This window comes from Pezoporus occidentalis, unplaced genomic scaffold (assembly GCF_034315485.1).
Source record: "Pezoporus occidentalis ecotype Australia unplaced genomic scaffold, CSIRO_AGI_Poc_V1 ctg9, whole genome shotgun sequence".
NCBI classification, from domain to species: Eukaryota; Metazoa; Chordata; class Aves; order Psittaciformes; family Psittacidae; genus Pezoporus; species Pezoporus occidentalis.
In genome coordinates this window covers 1,184,998-1,208,901 of record NW_026916262.1, presented here as the reverse complement: position 1 = coordinate 1,208,901, position 23,904 = coordinate 1,184,998, and the positions used below count along the sequence as shown (strand labels likewise).

Sequence of the window (23,904 nt, the reverse complement as noted above, 5' to 3'; positions counted from 1 at the left end):
AACAGCAACTCTCTCCTTGCGGAGTAATAAGGCACTAGTAAAATACTTGCATGATCCCAACATATATTTATAGCTACACATACTTGAATTCTTTGGTTAAGACAAGTCTTTCCAGAGTGAGGGGAAAAAAACCCAACAGAATAAATTCAGCTTTTTTAATACAACAGACTGAACCTAACATTTTTCCTTTAATATATATGCTTCTTTTTCTGCATCTCTCTCTGTCTCATACACAAACACTAATTTTCTCCTGTAAAATCCACTTCTACCTCTAGTGAGTAATGCAAGTGGGTACACACCCAACCTGTGGTCTTACTGAGTTCTTCGTATCAGCAATATTTTTAGAATATTTTACTTGTTTTTTCTTCTTAGTAATACTAGTGTGTACACCAACTAAAGCCGTATCTCCTGCTGTTACTCAAAATTAAACTGCTGTCAATCTGACACCTTTTGCAAATACTCAAGGAACCTGAAATTTTCTATATACAAATAACAGAAAACTAGAATGGATCAGAGGATATGATTACGTGTTACAGCAGCCAAAAATGATCTCCTAGGCTATTCTATTTTTATTTCTGTACCTTTAATCTAAAGATTTTGGCACCTGGGGCAGGGTTAAATGAGCAAACAATCTGAGTAATATGCTATCAAACATTCCTAGGGAATACTTGTTTGCCATTAAACAAATTGAATGTTGCAAAATGGTTACTGCAGCTTTTTGTACAAAGATCACAATACAAAAAACATATGTGTGGCATCAGAAAATATGACTGTAAATCTAAACCACATATGCACGTATCAACTCATATTTAGGATTTTTTTTTTTTGGGGGTGGGGAGGTGAGGGGGAAATCACCTACCACATTGTCCTGGGTTCAGCAGTAGCAGTCATTTTTCCCCTTCTTGGGGGGAACTGCTACTGCTGAACCCAGGACACACATTCAAATGGAAAAAAAAGCCCGAAGCGGTTAAAACTGTCTCAGTCTTAAATTCATCTGGCCTTTTTACTTAGCTTGTATTATTTTCTGTGTGCTTCCAGTGTTTGCTAAGAACAAGCCAATTCCTTAATTCACACAGGAATCTAAATTACAATAATCATATGCATTCCACTCCTTAAGATAGAAAACACCTGTTGTAGTTAGTTAATTGCTGACTTTTTGTAAGCTTTTGGAAGAAAAGTAACAGTTACAAATAATTTATATCTGCAAAACTTCAGAGGCAGAGAAATACATAAATTATAAAGCTGGTATAAAACTCAAAAACTATGTTGAGACGTTAATAGAAGTTTTCACTTTGTTAATTAAAGAAGAACTCTGTATCAAAGCACCATAGTAGTATATGGTTATTTTATAACTGAGATGGGGCTACTTTCTTATTTCAGATGGGTTTACCACTTCTGCAATAATTATTACTCATGCCACGTCGCATTAGGAAATAAAAAATAAGACCTAGAAAAATATGAGAACGTATCTATTTACAGTGTAGATGATATACCCGATATATAGTGGAGATATATATATCCTATACATATAATATGGATATCTCCAATATATATCCAATATATACTGGATATATAGATATACAGATACATATGTTTATATGTATAGATATATATACACTGATAAATATATATTCAATATATACTGGATATATAGATGATATAACAAATTACATAATTCCTGCTGAAGTAGAGCAAAAGACACATATTTATGTGCTTACAAAACCTGAAATGTCGATTACAGAATCACAGAATCATAGAATAGCTAGGGTTGGAAAGGACCTTAAGATCATCTAGTTCCAACCCCCCGGCTACGGGCAGGGACACCTCACACTAAACCATATCACCCAAGGCTCTGTCCAACCTGGCCTTGAACACTGCCAGGGATGGAGCATTCATCACTTCCCTGGGCAACCCATTCCAGTGCCTCACCACCCCTACAGGAAAGAACTTCTTCCTTATATCCAATCTAAACTTTCCCTGTTTAAGTTTTAACCCATTACCCCTTGTCCTATCACTACAGTCTCTACTGAAGAGTACCTCCCCAGCATCCCTATAGGCCCCCTTCAGATACTGGAAGGCTGCTATGAGGTCTCCACGCAGCCTTCTCTTCTCCAGGCTGAACACCCCCAACTTTCTCAGCCTGTCTTCATACGGGAGGTGCTCCAGTCCCCTGAGCATCCTCGTGGCTCTCCTCTGGACTTGTTCCAACATTTCCATGTCCTTTTTATGTTGAGGACACCAGAACTGCACACAATACTCCAGGTGAGGTCTCACGAGAGGAGAGAATGTATCTGGTTTTAAATATACACACATATTTTTTTTTTTTTGACCTGAATCTTGTTATTTTTTTCTCATCCAAATTTCAATGTTTAGAGAATGTGAAATTCTGCCCTAAGCTACAGTACTTTATTATTCATTTTTACAGATCTGATAGTTTTGGTGGAATTACGCCAAAATTACCCCAAAAAGGAGTTATGTCTGGTGCTAATGCTCTTGTATAAATATCCACATTTGATGCATATCATAGCAAATTTTAAATAACAACTACTCATCTGCTGTATTAGTAAACTCTGAGTTCTAGGCTGACCACACCATGCTGTTGCCACTATGCTGAATGAGCTGCTGACATGTCACAGCAAAGTTGTAGTCAGAGCAAACACCGACATGGAGGAAAGACTCAATAAAAGAGTTCATGAAAAGCAAATTTTAGCTTCTCCTGTCATGTACAAAAGAGCTTTACATCCTGAAAGGTGTATTTTCAAGTGAAGGTCAAGTCTTTACACAGATAAATACCAGCAAAAGGGTGCAGTACTGGGGAAAAAACCCAACCAACTAAAAATACCCCAAACCAGGGTAAGCTGACCTGTTTTGCTATGGTGAATAATGGTATTTATTACTAATGCTGCAGTGAGTAGGGGGAAAAAAAAACAAAAACCCCAAACCAACAAAAACAACCCCCAGCACCCCTACAAATCAAAATCTTTGGCTATTCCATTCACACCCCTTATCATTTATCACATCTTAACTAATGGCTGCCAGACAAGTAAGTACTCATTGACCTGTTGTCCTGGGTTCAGCAGTAGCAGTCATGTTTTTCCTTTGTGTTAGCTGGTGCAGTGCTGTGTTTTGACTTCCAGCCTGAGAACAGTGTTGGTGAAGCCGATGTTTTTGGTTGTTGCTAAGTGATGTTTACCCTGACCAAGGACTTTGTGAGGCTCATGCTCTGCCAGGGAGGAGGGGAAGCTGTGAGGAAGCAGAGATGGGGCGCCTGACCTGGGCTGGCCAGGGAGGTATTCCATACGACAGCACGTCATGGCTGGGGTGGGGGGTGACTGGGAGTTACCCGGAAGGACACGGGCTTCCGGGTGGAACTCGTTTTCTTGGCCGGTGGTATCGTATTCTCTTCCCTTGTTATTTTCCCTTATCATTGTTGTAGTTCATAGTAGCGGTGGTGATTTGTGTTGTACATTGGTTGCTGGACTGTTCTTGTCTCAACTCGTAGGAGTTGCACTCTTTCGATCTTCCTCCCCGTTCCTCCGGGAGCGGGGAAGCGGAGAGCCCTGGTGGTGGGGGGACACGGACCTCGATTGTTGTCAGCTTGGCACCACTCACTGAGAGTGAGTGAACAAGTTACCTGACTGGGTTTAAACCACGACACCTGTGTTAATAAGGTGCAAGACTCATGAAGGTTCCCAGCAAAGCAGAGTTAAACACAGGGAGTACTGTGGAACAGTCATAGGAGCCTTCTGCAGAGACCTGTCCTGCGGTATGCCATAGGCTCTGTACAAGGTGTACATTAGGGAGTATGTCTTAGTCAGACAGACCCAGGCTAAATTTGCCTCAAGTGCTCTAGAGGAGCCTGAGCTGCTCTGAGGAGCTGACTGAATACAAGAATTTCAGGCACATCAGCAAGGTGGTGTTTCCACTATTTAGTAACCAAAGTGAGCCCCAGCAGAGTATTGCATTAATACTCCTGGCACTGAACTTGGCTTGATTATTTGGTTGCTACATTGTAGGTGTACCCTAAAACAATAAGTAACTTCCTACTTCTGAGTTGCTACTTAATGTGCCATCCCTCCCACCCTCACCTTGTTCTCTGTACAAACCAATTTACTAGGTCTTTCTTTATATGATATCTAGAGTTAATTTCACCTACTGCATTTAATGTCATAGGAGTTATATGTGTAAATCCCTGTACTTAGAGATAAGATAGTCCTTTATGCCGTTTTAATCAATCTTTGTCATGGGTATGTTACTTAATAGCTCTGTCTTCCTATAGAAAATGAGCAACTTAAGGGAAATGAAACTTTTCAAAGATACATTTTCCTTCTGGCAGTCTATGAAATACACCATAATTACCCTCTTTCGATGAATAACGTTTGAAAGAAAATGAACATTCTGTGCACTGAAAGGTATAATACAATGACAATCTCAACTGCCTTGTAAATAAAAGGAAATTGTTTTTCTACTATGATCTATATTGCACAGAAACATATATACATGCTTTATAAATATATAACCAAATCAGAATATCAAGCCATTTTTCAAGGTCCTACTACTTCCTAATAACAATAAAATTGGTATTCCATAGCAACAAGGAATTGTACTTATACTTCTAAAAGATTCAAACTGTGTTATAAATTATGAACTCCATCTCCCAGGCTGATGGGCCTACTAGGATGAGTAAGGCTCTCTGCTGAGTACAGCACCTCTTAAAGGTAAGAGAGGAAAACATAAAAGTATTCAGAGGGAAAGAGTATACCCCAAAGCTTTTCTGCTCTGTGCATGTGGATACAGGAAAAGGTGTTTTTAACGGCACCATCAAATCATGACGGTCCAGCCCATGTTTGCTTATTAGGAAACCCGAACTATTTTGCACAGGTTGGTAAAATAAATGTTTGACTGCAGATCTTTCTTACAAACTAATGGGTATAACACACAATTTAACTAAATGCTTAGGGCAAAGGGCCCTTTACCTCTTCTTGATATCTGAAGCTGTTGTTCCAGTAAATATAGTGCATACAGCAAAAATAAGGAGACAAGGCCACATAACCATCATCAGCTAATATGGGACAAAAGCATTTGAATACCAACCTATCCCTCAGCCAAAATCCAAGTTCTGAGTTAGGAAAACTACCTCTCCACCAAGAAGTAGGAATTTGTTACTGTGGAAAACCTGTGACGTTTATTTCTAAATTCCTTTTTTTCTCTCTTCCCTCCCCAGGATCATTGCCTCCACAGAGATATGATACTGCTGATTAGTGGCAACACATCACAGCATGGAGTGCTCTTTTCCACAGTCTCTAGAGGAACACCAAAACCTGTGTATCAGTATCTAATGTTATCAGTAGAAGCAATTTCTCAGTTGCATCCTGCCTCATGCAGGTCCCAGATTTGCAGAAACTGGTGCTTCCACAGGCAGAAATCAGCCAGGGCTCCTTGCCCTTGTTGAATGTGACCTCAGCAAAGCCAGAGACCAACACCTCACACACTCATGAGCTTCACCATTCAGCTGCCCTCAGTGAGAGATCAGCTCCTGCTGCCTACTGAGTTCTTGCTTGAGATATGGAGGAAAATGCCTGGCATGATGGCTAGTTACTGCTGTTCAGCAAAGAGGAGTCAATGCACAATGGGTGAGTGCTGCAACAAAGGAAATGTATATTCAGCATATCATTCAGATGTTTAAAAGGTGACAAAATAATTCAATCTAAACCAAAGACAGGGCAGGATATAACACCACTGAATACCACTCTATTTCCCAAGAGCACCTACACTACAATCCCCCAACACGTTCCCCTGCCTGAGTCCCTAGCACTTACAACTGTACTCCATGCAGAGTTTGCACGCACTGGGAAGACAGATCTGCCATGCTCCTTTCTGGTCAGGAGGTTAGTGACTACAGTGCTCATGAAAGACATGACTGAGAAAACTGGGGATGTTCAGCCTAGAGAAGAGAAGGCTGCATGAAGACCTCATAGCAGCCTTATAATATCTGAAGGGGGCTTAAAAGGATGCCAGAGTTGGACTCTTCATCAGGGACTGTAGTGATAGGGCACAGACTAATGGTTTTAAACTTAGTTAAACTAAGTTTAGATTGGATATAAGGAAGAAGTTCTTTACTGTGAAGGTGGTGAAGCACTGGAACAGGTGGTAAATGCTCCATCCCTGGCAAGTGTTCAAGGCCAGGTTGGACAGGGCCTTAGTTGACATGGTCTAGGGTGAGGTGGCCCTGCTCATGGCAGGGGGGTTGGAACTAGACGATCTTAAAGTCCTTTCCAACACCGACCATTCTATGACTGTATGGGACATACCAGCACCAGATCTGTAGAAGACAGCACAGCTCAGCAAGGCTTATCTGGCAGAATGGTGCCTGGTTCCTATTCCTGCTCCAAGGACTGTTCAAATGTTTGATGAACTCTTGTCACATGAAGCACATGTAGAAATTTATCTCACCATTTAGTCAGCTGGAACTTTGGTGTCTAACCTGGCCTATTACCTAGGCTCCACTTACAATATATGCAGAGTCACCTCCAGTGAGCACTGCATTCTGCCTACCCTTATTTGAGCATGGGATAAGCATCTTGAGGTGACTATCTACCAGCTATAGGGTTGATTTTTAGATACTGACATTGAAGTCATCCTAACTTTAACAGGTCTCACGAGGAGTTGATTTACTGCAAACAACATAAGCTCACATAATTGTAACAAGAAACTCCATATAGAAATATGTGAAATTTAGGTTAACGCTTTAATTTATGCTTCATAATGTTCAGAACAGCTGTAGTCCATGCTTGGACTGGAAAAGAAAGTCTGAATAAATGTAGGATTGTTTTCCTAATGTTTAAACTTGGTAGAAGTATCTGGATTAGAAGGGTTAACTTTGCTATTTATTTATTTATTTATGGTATTTCACTGCCTTCCTAGTTTCAAGCAAGGACAGAAAATAAAGGGCTAAACCACATAAAAAATGCTGCTATTTTTAGAGCAATTAAACAAAATTTAGGAAAGAAATTAAAATCCCATACAACTATAATTTTTTTGTTATTTTCCAAGCAAAGAAATTCATGTATATAACTAAATTAAGGGGGGTAAAAGAGCCAAAGCATTTTAGATTCATGTAATGCCTAACTCATTATAGGTATGTTTCCTAAATTTAGATCCTAGAAATAAGTTCCACGAGTTTTATACTAGTTTATATTGAAATAGTAACAGACTTTTCTGAACTTCTGAACTTACTAAGCTTTCTCAACTAAATGCTTTGACATACGTCATCAGAGATTAGTCTTACTTAAATAGGTAGATAAGCACGTATATGGACCCTCTTTCCCTTCTACCTTTTTTTTTTTTTTTGAACTGATAGACACAATCTGACACAACCATTTTAAATTTATTTTACTGCTTTTTAAGGAAACATGGTTTCTTATTTTTCCGATCTGTGTGTCAGACAAGTTGTAGGTCTTGGGTGGCTTGCATCAGGGAAGGAACACCAATGTTAGATTTTCGTTACAATTCTTTCATTACTCCTTCCTTACGATCACAGACAAATGATCTTTTTTTCCTTAAGTGTAGGAAGATTTGAACAGATGGCAGTCTCTTTGCTTATCTAACACTTTTATAGGCAGAATTTGGCTAAGAAAGCTGTCTTTCTCTTCACTTTTTCTAAAATAAATAAATAAATGCATCAACATATTTCCTCTTACTGTGTTCAGTGCTTCTTCTTTTCTCAGGTTCAGTGATCTTTTTCTGTTATTTTTCACAGAAATATGATCACTTATGTATACTACCCAGCAAGGTACTTCCAGCAGATATGCCCCGATTGTTTTGGATAGAGGCATATACCTCAGTTTTTGTAGACAATTCCTCAGAAAGGACCATAAATGGTTTGCAAACTATCTCAAATGTGAAAATATGTTTATACAATCCTGTTATCCATTCTAGTATGAGCCAAGCTCAGAACAGTGTGTAATTATTATTTCCTTTGCTGTCTTAACTGATCTAGTCACTGGTTATCATTAGTTAGATGTATTGCTGCTTCCTTGAATATCTGAGTATCACCAAATGTATTATCTCAGGTTCTTTAACAGATACTGTGATCAACTTAATTTACCTTTTTCTTCCTTTCTTTCTCTAAAATTAACACCAATAAACTACAACACTGATTACTAAAATTTGCAGAACCAGATTGTATCACTATTTGCTTTCATCAATCTATATACGTATGTGCGCAAAAATACCTAGCTAGGATTGTTGAGGCAGCAATTAAATGATTTTACTTAGATACTCTGTCTGAACAACATTGTTTCTGTAAACTGAATGTTTTAACATAGACAAGCTATGAAACAGCTATAGGGATTTTTCTTTATGGTAATGTGTTAATGGCTACACTAACTAAAACTGCCTAAAAAAGATACAAAATAAGGGTGACTATCTTATCTATCCACCACATTATCCATATCATTTAATAAAAATATTATAGAGAGTTCACTATACATGCTTTGTATCATGTTATAAATAACCTAAAGTCTACCAATACTGAATATACACTGTGTCTATTCAGTGTGTATAGCATATATATTGTGTATATAGGACACAATTTCTAATTTTTTAAATTTATGAAATGAATTCATATTTAGAGATCTCAAAATTCATGATGCATCAAAATATCCAATTTAGAGGATTATAACCAGCAAGGAGCTTACCTGGCCAGGGTGTAGCTTATGAAAGACCTCCATAAATCAGTCTGATAGCCCACAAAGTTTATAATTTGCCTCGAGAACTCATTAGGAATCCCCTGGCTACAGGGAAGCTTGGGATAAGATTCTCCCCCTCCCCTGTAAAGTGGAATTTGACACCTAATAAAAAAGGTATTTTCTCATTTCTTACTACTTATAGATATTTTGAAGTGTCTTAAGGTTTTCACAGTCTTTGCATGTCCCCTGCTTTTAACTGTAGTGAACTGTTCATATACACATTCCCAAATCTTCTGCATTTCCATTCAGAAAATCATAATGCAGTTATTAACAGAGATTTCCACATGGAGTTACTGAATCATATTTGTAAGTTTAGTTCATGCCTAGGTGCTGTGACATGAATGCACATTGTTTTGAATTAGTCTAGTAGTCTGGTATGTTACTGAGGAGTACCTCACTGCAGCTCTTAACAAGCTGTGCAGACCAACTTTGTAAGTAAAGTATCACTGTGCCTCATGACGTCTAAAATAAAGAAAGTATTGTGCTGAAATATTTATAGTCTGAAGGTTTCACCCATTAATAGTTCATAGATACTGTCTTCAGGAAGGAGTCCATTGAGGAGACTGGGACTACTCATGTAAAAACAAGCTACATATATATTTGCAATAAAGTCTCAAGAGACTTTAAATTTTAAGAGATTCCAGTTCAGGACAGTCCTTTAACTGAACTTCAGTGAACCAAAGCATAACAACATCCATGACAAAGGAAGCCTACTCCACTGAGCAAGAAGGTTACTACAGAGATTTGAAAAAAAAAATAAATTCCTTTTTGTCACAAAAGGTTTGAAAATTTCATTTAGTAACTCTGCGTGGAAGAAAATTTTGCTGTTTAACACTTAACATAAGTGGTACATATATTTCATGTAAGATATGTTGTCATGATTTAACTTCTGTTTTGGATGTAATTTCCAAACAACAAGTAGCTCAGTTATTTACATTTATGTTTCTCAACTCATAATTTAGTTTCTATGCAGTATGTTCATCTTTTTAAAGCACTGATTTTTGGCATTTATGAATATCTGTGTATATCCAAACAAAAATCCGGTCCAACTAATTTTCAAGGATAGTTCACAGTCATATCTAAAATCTGTACTAGAAAAAAATTGATTGTGGATAGATATGTCATAGGTATGCACATACCAGAAGATTTTAAAATAAAACAACAAATGGAAACATTGCAAGTGTCAGATACATGAAGTCAAAATGCTAATTATATCATCCATTTTCACGAATTGTAACATATATCTGTAGTTACATTTTTTGCTAACGCACTGATTTTGTACAATAGTAATAATAAATTAGAAATTAAAATTAAATTGTTAGGAAAAAAAGATCTGCTTTTTATCCTAATAACATTTGTCGAAAGACCCTCTATGCTTCTGCAGAGGAGCCGAAATGAAAATAATTGTATTTCTTTCTATTAAAAAGATTAGGATAATATTTAGTACATTACAGCTGAATTAGGTTTCATTTCCAATGAGTTATAAGCTGATCAGACAAATATATTTTCAAATGTGTTTTATATGAAAATAACAAAGGCAGTTACTAGTTAGACAGAAATATGATATGCAGACACACATACCTATATGCTATCAGTGACAGATTTTGCTCTTTAGTGTACATGCACAACTCCTAATGAGGGAGTTGTGCATGTACAGTAGGGAATGTATTTAAATAGTGAACATATTAAATTGCTACATTTCAATATATTGTTTTCTAGACTATGCACATATAATCAGATTGTTTTCCAAGCAGATGTCCATTTGATTACTTAAAGTCCAAATTGTGGTCTGGCTAGCAGCCAGCAAAGTCCAAATTGTGGTCTGGCTAGCAGAGGGCATGGGAAGGGCAAGGAAAATACAAGTCTTTTTGTGTCAAGTCTTTTTGTATCAACAGGTGACAAGAGTAAATACGAAAAAAAAAAGAGGGGAGTAAGTTCGGAGGAATACCCCTTTCCGGAATCATACAGATAAGCAAGAAAGAAAAAAGATCTGGCAGAACTTTAACCATTTTTCATGCAGTGATGGTCGTGTTGCATGTACATGGTTCACATTAGCTGATATATACAAAAGCAGGGTGAGGACAGCAGCAGGATCTCACAGCAGTTTCTTTCTCTTTGAAAGTCTGCAAAGTCCTCCTGTTCTGTTCTAAGAAGAAGAATGCAACATGCTCAGAGGCGACAAACTACCCAGAGTGAGGAGACAGCTTTTGCTAGTCCATGCAAGTATCCCTTTTAAGGGCTCACACTCTGAGTATTAAACTTCAATTCATGTATTTATGGTCAAGTTAAGAAACCATAAAAGCAGAGAGACAAGAAGAATAGACTGATACACAGTTCAAAAAACTCACAGTTGCACTGAAATTGAAAAAGACTAAAACTAAATGTGCATGCCACTCAGAAGTCCCAATAAAAGGATTAAAAACCACAACCAAACCAAACCCCACAAACCCCTGATACATATATTGATATATATATATCTCCATATGAAAACATGAGAATGTTTGATTACTGTCTCCTAGGGAGTGCAGTGTTTAGTTGTCAAGTGATTAGATGCTTTATTTAGAATAAAAGGAACTGATAACCAAACAAGCAGGTATGTATTTACCATGGTTCTCAATACATCAATACCTATTTCTGTACCAGGCATTAGTGTTTTGTAAAACGTTTTCTTTAAACTAAAAAGTACAATCCAAATGTGCCTAAGGAAACAATCAGCTAAACAGTATCAGGCTCTTGGATTTGCTTGTACAAAGCTGGTAAAGGAATCATAGTGCTTTACAAGTGACAGGTAGTCAAGTTATTTCCACAGTGGGTAGATACAGATTTATCAAAACTATCTGAGAAGCCTAGACATAACATTGATTGAATTTCTTTATTCAGCAATAATCTTGAATACTGATATGAAGAAGCATACTCTAACCTTAAGAGCCTACCTTAGCTAGCAGAATGAAAAGACATTTCTTTGCAGTATAAAATAGGAGCAAATCAGTTGGTTCTCACCAATGTACACAAATGTACACACCACATTAACTTTTGAGCTTTACTTTGAGTAGTTTTAAGCTGGTTCCATGGACCGAACACCCATTACAGTCAGAGCATGTGACCTCCCCCCCATTTAAAAGGAATCCAGTTTGCACACTCAGTGTTGTAAACTGGAATGCAATAACCATGGATAACTCAGAAATCCAAGAAGCATACTCCTGTTGAACACTGAAACGCCTCTGTAGATGTAAACAATAATACTATTCACACACCCAGAGGTGGTTTAGTTGATGATATTGAGAAGTCAATCCCTGCTTTGAAATTGCCTTTTGGTTGAAGCTACTTCCATCCACAGTGCATATAAAGTGATTAGAAACTAAGTCATGAGACTAGTTTTTCTAAAGTAAGGTGCTTAATGTTAGCATTATGAACACTTCAATAGATAATGCAAGATCTTCGAGTCTTTAATAGTTAGCCCTTCTGGCTAACTCCCAGTTACATCCTGGGCATGACGTGCTGTGGTATGGAATACCTCTTTGGTCAGTTTGGGTCAGGTGTCCTGTCTCTGCTTCCTCCTGGCTTCCCCTCCTCCCTGGCAGAGCATGAGGCTCACAAAGTCCTTGGCCAAACCAAAACATTACTATCAGCTCTGTTCCCAGGCCGAAAATCAAAACACTGCACTGCACCAGCTACCAAGAAGGGGAAAAATGACTGCTACTGCTGAACCCAGGACAAATTATTATTTTATTTTCTCCTGTCCAGGATATGAAGTGTAGCAATGCCCTTCCAATACAGCAAAAATAGTCTGTAGATTAGTATCAGCTACATATGCATCAAATACATACATAACTTTAATAATTAAAGGTGCTATAACATCTTGCTTCACTGTTATAAAAAGGGTGAAATGTCCCATCTCCCTATGTTCAGAAGCAACAGAAAAAGAAAAATTTTGGCAAGTCCATTATCCAGTAGCCTTCCTCCACCTCTGGAACATCAGGACATTATAAAAATATTGTAGTGTATGCAGAAGCTTAGCAACTGATAAGACTTACGCTGACAGTGTATTGCTAAGTTACTTTGAGATACTGAGAACATGTCAAATTGCTAAAACACACAGGAATTTTGAGTCCTAATACCTACTGCAACCTTCTAGCCGCAGAAAACTACTTTTGTCATCCAGATAAGTCAGCTGGATTGAAACAACAATACGTATTAAATAACTACGATATAACTAGTGACTTAAAAATTACTGCTGATGAAATGTAAAAATTGGATCTTCAAACCCAGCAAAAGGATCACAATAACATCAGACAGTTAAAGTCCTAATCTTTACTCAGTCTGAATAACAAGAAGCAGCAGCAAGACACTCTGAAGCAAGAGATACTCTTTTCCATAGGATAAAAAGTTTGGTTTGTTCATCCCTTGGTGTGAACAGAATGATGTTTTATAATCACTAGAACTTGCGACATGCAACGATGTGTTACAATGCATAGCATTCAGATCCTACAAAGTAGAATAAGATTGCTATTTACTGTAGATTTCTTCAGGAGTTATAAGTAATAATAAAATTCATGGAGCAAATGTGACAAATTACCAGGAAAATATAGAAGCCCTTGGAATGCCCATGGATCAGGCCCATGCAAGCAAGCTACAGGCTGTGCATTCAAGGATTGTGCAGAGCATCACAGTATAGTAATATAAAACGTATAGGCATCTTGTTCTTGCTAATCCAAAGTAATTTTCCACAGCCTCTGGCCAAAGTCTGTTAGAATCAGCATATGATTATCCGCAAATTTTATGCACACTGACATTAATCAGCATCATAAATGCCCAGTAAGCATTTTCTGACTTCAAAAACTCCAGGTATTTCTAGACTGAGTATCATAGTAGCAAATGGTGCCACATGATGTGCTTAGTCTGCTTAACAGGTAACATCTGAGGCAAGTTAGCAAGTATACAGACTGCAATTGTCAGCACATCTTTGTTTATGCTTGCTCCAGTGCTTCCCATCAAAACAGCTAAATGCACAAGAAAAGAAATAGGGAAGAACTGTCTATCCTTTCTCTTGTCAAGAGACAATACAAGAGCAATTATACAACTGAGTTGACTGTATGGAGCCAGATAGCCTATAGTAATCTGTAAGCCTACCTTGGCATACAAACTTCAATTCCTTGGCATCTGTGACAGTTGTTCTTTTATCTGACCTCTTCTTTTCTGTCCGACGGTGGCTACGTCTTTTCTTTGTCTCTCCCCAAAGATTCGATCCACCATGCATGCTTGGAATGTTCAGAATGGCAATTCCTTCCAGAGAAATATTGATTAAGTCTAGCTGAATCCCATCACACTGATTAGCAAGGAGAAAAAAAAAAGTAAAAAAAAGAAAGAAAAATCAGAATGTTCTGCATATCAGATATTTTTCTTTGGCAGTTCATCATTCTTAACACTGTTAAAGGTTCACTCAATGTTTACACCTAAGATATATACTTATATCTGGAAAGGAGGTATGAGATAAGAATTAATCCTCATTCAGAAGGGAAAACATGATTCTAATTCAGCTCTTGATTGCTTAAGTGTGGCACCATTTGGTAGAGTCGTGTTATCTGATACCTATTCATTGACCCAAGCGAAATATATTTGCAGCTTCATTACAGCTATTAGCAGAAAAAAAAATATACTACAAAAATTTTTGTAGCAATAACTGGAGGGTTTTTGTTGCGTTCCAGCTAAATTGTCTGTCTCACAATTTTGCAATGACACTTGTCATTGTAACACCTGAGTCCCTTCCATATAAAACTAAATATAAAAGTCCCTGCATACAGAGCATATGCAGCTTCACTGATGAGGTCTAAGCAGGGCCTAAGAGCACAGAACAACACACAGATACCAGTTCAATCTAAAGGCACAACTGGCACATTAGCACAGGGCTATGACTGACTAGTAACTTCTACTGGGAAGAAAGATTAGTAAAACTGGATTAAAAAAATGCTGACATAGCTACAGAATTTCTTATCGCAGAACCTCCATCAGGCAGTTCTCTGAAATGTGCATTGTTGCCAAAGTAAAACATAGGATATGGAGCCAAAGAAGAGGTAGTGCTCTAAAAGCTTTCCAAGACATACTGCACACACAGAAGAAATCTCATTCCATGGGACAGTTCCTTCGGTGATGGAATTATTACTGTACAGAATCTTGTATCACTAATGCATATTCTTCCTGCTTTCTGTAGCAAAACTGGGCATAGAAGCATTTTAAAGATCTACATTCCTTTGCTAAATCTGGCTTCAAATTATATCTTAAAAAGGCACCATAGTTTTCACTTCAGGAGGATGGCTCAGGGACCTTAACTTATTCGATTGTTCAACGACAAACTGCATCATCTTCTTAGGCGGCAGAAGCCTACAACATTTGCAAACACAGACATACATTGGATGAGATGTATCTAGCTTGATAGGACACAGATAGCCTTCGCTGACTACAATTTACTCAAGCTAAATCAAGTCCTCCTCCCAATCCACTCTGTTTTAGGATTAGGAGAAGTATAGAAAATACTGCAGAACCTCTACATTAAAAATAAATAAAAACAGAATGACCAAACTTCAGATTACAACAGTTGAAACTGCAGGTGGAAGGCAAAGAATACAGGTCCACTTATTAGTTCACTGAACCAGCAAATTTTCTAGGATGTATCTTGGCTAGAGGTAGATCAGCTTCATTCCTCCCATCATAGATAGAATATATAGATAGACTGGCAAGTCACATGCACCTTACAGTGTATAGCAGCATATTTTTAAGAACATTAGATCCTACTTGTGCAATGTTCTGCAAGTCAGTAGGGAAACCAGTCATGCATTTAAAACTGATTAAGGGTCTTATTTTGTAATTCCAATACACAATAATCAGGAAGAAAACTGGAAAAATAATTAACCATGCTTCAGTAATAGTCCACTGACATCTTGCAGCTTACTGCTCTGTGGGTCACTGGCACTTTTTCCTTTCTGTCTAAAACTCCATTGCATGTTAGAAGAAGAAAAGCAAAGTACAACTCAAAAATAACTGCGCATAATTATTCATTTACCCTGAAACTTTCTGAGATTACAAAACAGAACTGTATTATAATGCATACGCGGCATCTTCTCAATACTTCTAAGAGTGTAAATCTGGAGAAAGAACAATTTCAGCATTAGATTTCCATCTCGAATTTGCTCTTCAAGAATTAAATGTTAAGTCCGTGGATTATATTCATATAGGAAACCCTTTAAAGTGAAAAGACATATCCGAAAGTGAGTTGGCAGTTGTGGCAACGACTCTACTTGAAAGTGTAACTTTTTAATAACTCATTTCTTACAAGAAAAAAGGCATGGGTCTTCAGTAAAGTTGTTCAAAGAAGCTGTGAATACTGCATCCCTGGCAGTGTTCAAGGCCAGGTTGGACAGAGCCTTGGGTGACATGGTTTGGCGTGAGGTGTCCCTGCCCATGGCAGGGGGGTTGGAACTAGATGATCTTAAGGTCCTTTCCAACCCTAACCATTCTGTGACTCTGTGATTCAGTATTATTTTGGAAGCAAATTCTTAGTCCCCTCTTCATTTATATGTATTAAATATTAAGATTATTTATTTTATTAAAAATTCTGCTCATGTGTATGCTCACTTACTGCTATACATTCTAGATAAACAGATATTAATTTCATAATTAAAAGTAATCTTGTGTAAATACCCTGCAGGCCTCAATGAATCAAACACATACTGTGTGTCAGGCCTCCCACTGTCTTCAAGTGGAATGTACTGGCTGGATAATTAGATAGTACATATTTTTTAACCTTATTTGCATGCATATTATATCTTTTGCACACTGACAAGCAGCAGTAACAACAAAAGTCAGATTACCACAGGGAATTCCCACAAAGAAGTCTTCATTTCTTATAATTTGCAGCCTAAATTAAAATAATTTGATCTTTGACAAGGATGAAATGTCAAGCAGAAGGGGGTCCTCTACAAGCCACGGCCTGTGGCTTCTGAAATCTGCCTAATTTATGTCAGTCACTTCTTAATACATATTTAAGTATTACACGAAAAAGATGATAAATATGCAATCTGACACCTTTGGTATTTCCCTGCTGTTAATTTATAAAGGTCTGGCGTCCCCCAAACTGACTGGAATTATTTAAATAAAAGAAGAATTGTGAAATAGGATGGAGCAGGGTCTGGCTTCCATTTTCACTCAATATTGAACACAGCAGGTAGTACACTAAGACAATTATTTGACTAGGCCTCAGAATCCCACAGTGACAAGGAACTTTCTGAATTAGTAAAGGAGGATTTCTTTTGTTCATACACAGACAAGAAGTTTGCGCTACAGGTAGCTCTGTGTTGTCCTAACACATTCATATGCTACAACAACAAAACACAGATGTGTTCTGCTTCTTTTCTTTTCCTTTTTTTTTTTTATTTCAAGTAATGCAACAATGCTGCTAAAAATATAAGCACGCTTTTAAAATGTGGAGCATGCCTACCTAGATTAACAATAAACACTCGTGCTTCTATTTCTTTTTTGCCTTCTTTCCTGGTCTCAGCCCATTTTTGGGCATTGTCTTTTACACTGCTTTGACTTATCAATTATTTTCAGATCACCTTAAGAATATACATGGCCATGCCTGAAAACAGCTGAGATTAAGGCTTTGCTGTGTAACCAGGTGCAATATAATGCAAAACTACATGATAATTTAAATTTCTTTCCCCCATCTATTAATAGCAGATGGTCTAGAAGGTGCCACTCTGGTCCCACAATGGTTTTACAGCATTGCAGGTATGGACTATGCTGTCCCCACTGGCACTGCATCTATTCTTACGCTCATAAATACGTTCACACATCTTCCTTTGTTTTTATGAAGTGGAAAGAAAGTATAAGTAAGTGCTCTAAACTGTAAAATCTTAAGCCTTATTTACTGACACATTATCATTAAAAAAATCCTTAATCTTGCTCTCTTATTTTTCCCCCCTTTAGAACCTATGTTTCTCTATTCAACTTTTCTGATCCCAGTTTAGAAATAAAAACATATCTTATTCTGGATAATGTAAGAATTTAGTGTCCAAACTTTGTTCTGCATCTCATGCAGAAGAAAATATACAGAACATGAAACATCAATGAAAGCCAAGCTTAATTAGGTTAGAAATCAAATGTAGGGTGAATAAATAATTGCCCATAGAACATTTGATTGCTGTCTCCCAGCTCAGAGATACAGATCCGTACTCTTCATGGGCTTTGCTCATTCAAGAGTTGGCTATAGAGTAAATGCAGCCTTTCTGCATTTTATTCGAAGTGAAATGTGGTATCATACATCAAGCTCTCATTTACAGCAACATCCCCAAGCAAAGAGCAGCAGGTTAAAAATAAGATGAAAACAGCACTACTCCAAAGTGTTTATAAAGTTCAAACAAGAAACATTAGATACAAACATATTGCCAAGTACTGTTCATTTAGATGTAATTTACTCACTGTAAATAAATCTGTAAATAACTACCTCTTAACACTTCTTGTGTAAACATTGTGGAAACTATTTCCCCTATGCTTTTTGTCCCTATTTGTAGGACTAATGATAATGACCAGAATAGCTGAATAGAGTATAAACAAACATGGCTCATATACTGGCAATGTAATACTTCAATGGCAATAACAGTATTAGTGATATGAATTGGTAATAATTACACAATTGCTATCAGCAGCATCACAAATGTGTATGCAAACTTCTTTGCTTTGGGATGTTAACATTTCAATGGTTACAATTAGATGGTTTAAGATCACATCTTAATAAGTACTGGGCTATGTAAGACTTTTGCTGGATAGAAATATTTTCTTGGGAAAGCCTGCTCTTCAATTCGTATTTAATCAAAAGGTGCATTTAACTTGCAGCATATCTGAATCACATCAAACAAGGTAAGTGGTTATTCCAATAAGTAACAAAATATTTTTGGTGCCTACATGTACTTAAATCCACATGTGCGAAGTACTGTTTTGGGAAGCAAGGTTTTTTTGGTTTGGTTTGTTATTTTTTTTTTTCTGGGGATTTTGTTTGGTTGATTATTGGGGATTTTAATTTTTTAATCTAACCCCTGTGGAGCATGTTTCCACTTGAAGAAGACATAACAGCATAATAGGAAAGTCTGGCACCACAGATCTTACTGTTTCAGTCTCAGTTTTCTTTGCTGCTGTTCTACTACCAGATCCATGGCCCCTTCAGATTATTCAGACAGGCTTTGACCAAACTCTGACAGCTCTCACCATACCTCTCCAAGTGTCTCATGCTACTATATAAATACTGCATTGACATAAGCAGTTTCTCATTACTATTAGAAAGGAAAAGCGCCATAATCCTCTTGAGAAATTATTTCATTATTTAACTTAAATTCTCAGGTTTGCACTTTCACTCAGTGAACATTTTTAGTTTACTCATTTTTAAACATCATCCCCCCAAACAGTTTATGTAACTTAGCCACTTATTCTATCAGCCATCAAAGTAGCAGTGGCACATTATTTTAAATTCCTATTTTGTCTGTAACTATCCTGTGTCTTTTCAGTTAATGTTCAATGTATAATGGAAACATGACCCCTTGTGCAGAGAGAAAAGTTATTTAATGAAGGGGAATGAATCCAAAATATATATATATTCTTTAACCTTTATTCAGGAAAGTAAGTACAATTTTAGGGAATTGAGTTTTAAAGGTTATAAAAACTTAGGACCTAGAAATAATAAGATTTTTTTTTTTTTTAATTTTAATGCTGCAGCAGCTCTCACTCCCTCCAACAGTCTTTCATTTTTCCATCTGACCTAGCCACTCTCACTATTGATTTCTAATGTTACACTTCACCTCTTGACCTTGTCTACTGTATTAAGACTTCACTAATCATCAAACTGAACTTTATTCTAGTGTGCAGGGCTACACTACAAATAGACATGATAAAAATAATATTTTGGAATAGAGGATCGAAAGGATGTGCACTGCTTTGCCTTGTTGGATTCAGGCACTTTGCACCCTTGCTCCCTGCATTTCAGCTAGACTAGTGACATTTCAAGGATAAAGGCAACAATTAGTTTCTTACTTCTATTTCTACAGATTCATGCAGCTTCTTACAGGTGGCTGAGAAAGTTTCCGAAGTGCCAAATTCAAAATACCAAAATTTGTTCTTCATTCTGAAACAAGAAAAAAAGAAAAGAAAAAAGATCTTATTCACTATCAATATGTGACAAAAGTGATCATCCTGTCTTCCATTATAAGTAATGGCAAAGGCTTGGGAACATGTGACATCCCATTTGAAATAGATGAGCTCATAATTTTCAAAGCTTAAATGTTGGTGTCAAGTTGTATGATATCCCCTAAAGGGATAACAGGAATGTGTAGAACTGACAGGTTCAAATGTACCTTTGCCTTTTCTTTTTCAGTGACTATCAGAATATTTTTTGTCACTTAACTAGTGACATGCCTCAGAAAAATGTATCGATTTTATTTCATGTCTTACACCTACTATACATTTTCTGATTCATGGTTAAAATCTCTCTCCCGCATACAGGGCGTTTCCATCGTGAAGAAGAGCCAAGACAAAAATGTAGCTTGCCTTGTTATCTAAAGGTAAAGATAAATGCTTATTGTTCATGATGACAGATGGGATATTCGAAGAAAATAAAAATTCCAGATCTAACAGTCTCTAGATATTTTGCATTAGGAGACCTATATTACCAGGTAATTAACTCAGACACATTGCAAATGGGTGATGGGACCTGCATCTTGAAATTCATTAACAAGTACTACAGAAAAATAAAGCTGGCTACAATGCTAGCAAATTCCTTAGTTTATCATGACAGCAGGCAGAAATTACACTTTTTTCTTCTTAAATACATAAACACTGCACTTCTGTTTTACCAGATTTATTGCATACTGTTAAAAACAATCAGGACACCAGAGTACTGTTTCAAATAAGTAAGTGCAGTTTTGTTGAACTTTTATGAGTAATTATTATTCTGAAACAAAACAAGAAGCTAAACTAAAAAAGATAATGAAAAAAAGACACTGAACTAGAATTCATTATTCACACTTAGAAATCAGACGTGAACACAGTTCATCCACTTGCATAAACTATTCTTTGACACAGACACAGCACAGTGTACATGGAACTTGAAAATGACTGAGTTTGCATAAGCTAGAAGTGATGCAGAGTGAAACGCAGATGTAGATGACTGTCAAACATGTCAGCAAATGTACAAATCCTACCCTCTTGGTACTTATTTCAAATTATACAGAAAAGTCTACTTAGTAGCTCTTAAAATCTCGTTAGTGGTTCTTAAAGTTACAAGGGTGAAAGGGCACTACAGCCTTGGCCTTTCCCAGAAGCCTGCTGGCACAAGAGCCAGCCATTCCTATTGCAATACCACAGGTGGGTAAGGGTGTCCAACCCAGCAGCCTGCACACGGTGGGGAATGGAAGAATAATAAAGTGTCACATTTCTGATGAATAAGTTAAAGGTATTTCCAAAGATTTTTGCACAGAAAACCTTGAAAAGTTTGGAAACTCTTTTTTGGAAACCTGCTCTGGGATAAATGGCATATTGTCAAAAGAGGTTCAACAACCAGAAGGGCTCAGACCAGATTCACTTCTGGTGAGTGGAAGTGGTCTGATGTACACTCCTTCCTTCTATACCTGCAGCACACTGACATTCTTACTTGGGATTAACTGCTCTATTAATGACAATGTATATGGAGAAATGAACAGTCCTTCAATTTCCAAACAAATGTGAACAAGTCCTGCATTCCTTTTGTGCTCCTCTGGAAAATCTGGACGCAATTATTTTCCTGGTACTTTCTACACAAGAAGGATGAATAATGAAAAAAAATAAAAAAAAAAAGAACTCCAAACAACCTGATGTAAATAATAAAAAAAATATTTTGTCATTTCTTTTGAAAGATCAACAAGCCTCTTCTCCTATGAGAACTTAATATTCAGTTATTTTTACCCCAAAAGCATCTTTTCTTTTTCTTTATTGAAAAAGCTGGCTTTAAATGGTTCTCATAAACTCTTTGACTTGCATGAAGATAAAACAGAGAGATGTATTTCAGAGTCATTTGGAATATATTGTGTCAAATCCATGTATTTTTAGTTCAGCAAAACAAAACCCAGCATTTATCAGTGAACTCAAGGTTTACAAGAAAATTTAGATATGTAAGTCAAAACCTTTTAGAATTATATGACAGAAGATTAAGTACATTTAGCAGGTGAGGTTTTGATGGTAGATGAATTCTTATCATTTAAATATACCCTATGTGATTCTATTAGGCAAAAAAATGTAGTCTTGTGAGCCTGTCCTCCTTTCTCTAGTTGACTATACCTCTGTTTTAAGGATAGAAAGACAATCTATTTGACAGCTTTACCAGCATAAAGTTAGATATAGATACAATTTATTCTTCATTTCCAAAAGTATTTACTAACTCCTTTTACTAGCCATGAAAAAGATTAGGTTGCATGTTTTTTTTTTGAAAATAAATTTTTGAAAATACAATTTTATTGAATAGGAAATTGTATTAGAACTTTTACTATACATACAAAGTCAAAAGTAAAAAAATCAATTATATTAAAATCTCCATAAGCAATACCAGTCTTACAGTAAATAGTCTAATTTTTCTATAATAAAAAAAAAACCTCTGAATTTGTATCTTCCACTTGCATTCCTGCATTCCTATTTCAAACAATTAAAGCTTGTATGCTTATCAAGAAAGCAGCAAATAGTAGAAGAGTCCATTTAGAAGATTAATGAACTATTCTGATGGCCATTCTAATTTCTTTCACAACAGTATATTTTAGATACGTTAACAAATACATATTTAATGACAATTTTGTAACATTGAAACTGTAAGAAACTAAATTGTGGGCTGCTGTCAAGTCTATTTTCTCTCCCTCCTAGAGGAGATGATAATTCAGACTTTTTCCAATTTTAATAAGAGATGACCAAAATAAAGCTGAAGTCTGTTTCAGTTAAAAAAAAAAAAAAGAAAAAAGTATTATACAGTTATACAGTAGCCCTTTTCTTTACAACACTGTTTTTGTTGGAATAGGAAAGAAAATAGATTATTTTACAGGAAAAGATTTTTGCATATGCTTCAAAGTGCATAGTTAAACTCTTAAACAACTTTGTGTTTGAAAACACAATATAAATAAAACATTAGTCATGATCAAAGGCTGACCTACCTAATCCTGCTATTGGATTAGAGTATGTCAAAATACATACAGCCTATGGATGCAGGAATGACAAAACAAAACTGTAATTCAAGAGCCTACACAACTTTTGTGCTGGAGGTGGATACCCTGAAGTACTGGTCAGTTTTCTGGTAAGTGGAGTGATCTTAAACAGGGATGACAAAAATGGCAAGACAGTACAAGAAGGCTAACACTGCCGTTTCTTGCAGTGTTTCTATACCATGGATAAATACCAGACTTAGAAACTTTGATATGTTTCTTGGAAAAGTTCAGACTAATATTTGGTAATCAAGGCAAAATTATCAAAATAGTCTGTGATATGGGTTTGCTCCATTATCAGTTAATCAGAAACCCCCCTACTGCTAAAACTATTTTATATAACCTTTCTGATTAAGCAATTACAAGGCATGTCATTGAAAAATTGTCCTGTATCTAAATATGGAAATAGTAAATACTTTATTCTACACCTGAAGAGCATCTATACTTCACTGCAGTATGCACACTCTGTCAGAACATGCATAACAATAGACCAGCTATAGGCTGCTACTAAAAGGTCATGACAGTAAAACAGAAGTATCTTTAAACTTAAGAAACAAATTCACATTCTGGTGTTAAGGGTCTACAGCTGGGGCAAGAGCTTATTATGTTTGCAAATTTGTCGAGCTTTCCACCACATTGTATTTACACTTCTTGTATTTACTATTTATATGTATTATATTTATTTCTGATTTAATTATGCAGTCTCAAGCTTCAGTGACTTGAGCTAAAAATTTCTACATCAGGAAATTTCTGACTACAATCTTAATAAAATTTCAGCTGAAATACTTCGACCATTTCTTAAAATGACTGGAGAAAAACGTGTATATGCTCATATTAATTGTGTTTGATAACATACACTTTGAACTGTTTTAACACAGCTATACTTTCAGAGCAGA

General features: G+C 36.6%; 1 protein-coding gene across 8 annotated transcripts in view; it reads right to left on the bottom strand.

Annotated features, from left to right (window-relative positions):
- Positions 1-23,904, bottom strand: part of DGKB (diacylglycerol kinase beta) — a 331,269-nt gene that overhangs the window by 66,515 nt on the left and 240,850 nt on the right. For all 8 annotated transcript variants that reach the window (XM_062605129.1, XM_062605131.1, XM_062605132.1 and 5 more), the window contains 2 exons: positions 19,827-19,917; positions 13,881-14,076 (listed from right to left, as the gene is read on the bottom strand). In XM_062605129.1, the coding sequence (XP_062461113.1) occupies positions 13,881-14,076; positions 19,827-19,917 (287 nt within the window). The remainder of the gene's footprint in view (positions 1-13,880; positions 14,077-19,826; positions 19,918-23,904) is intronic.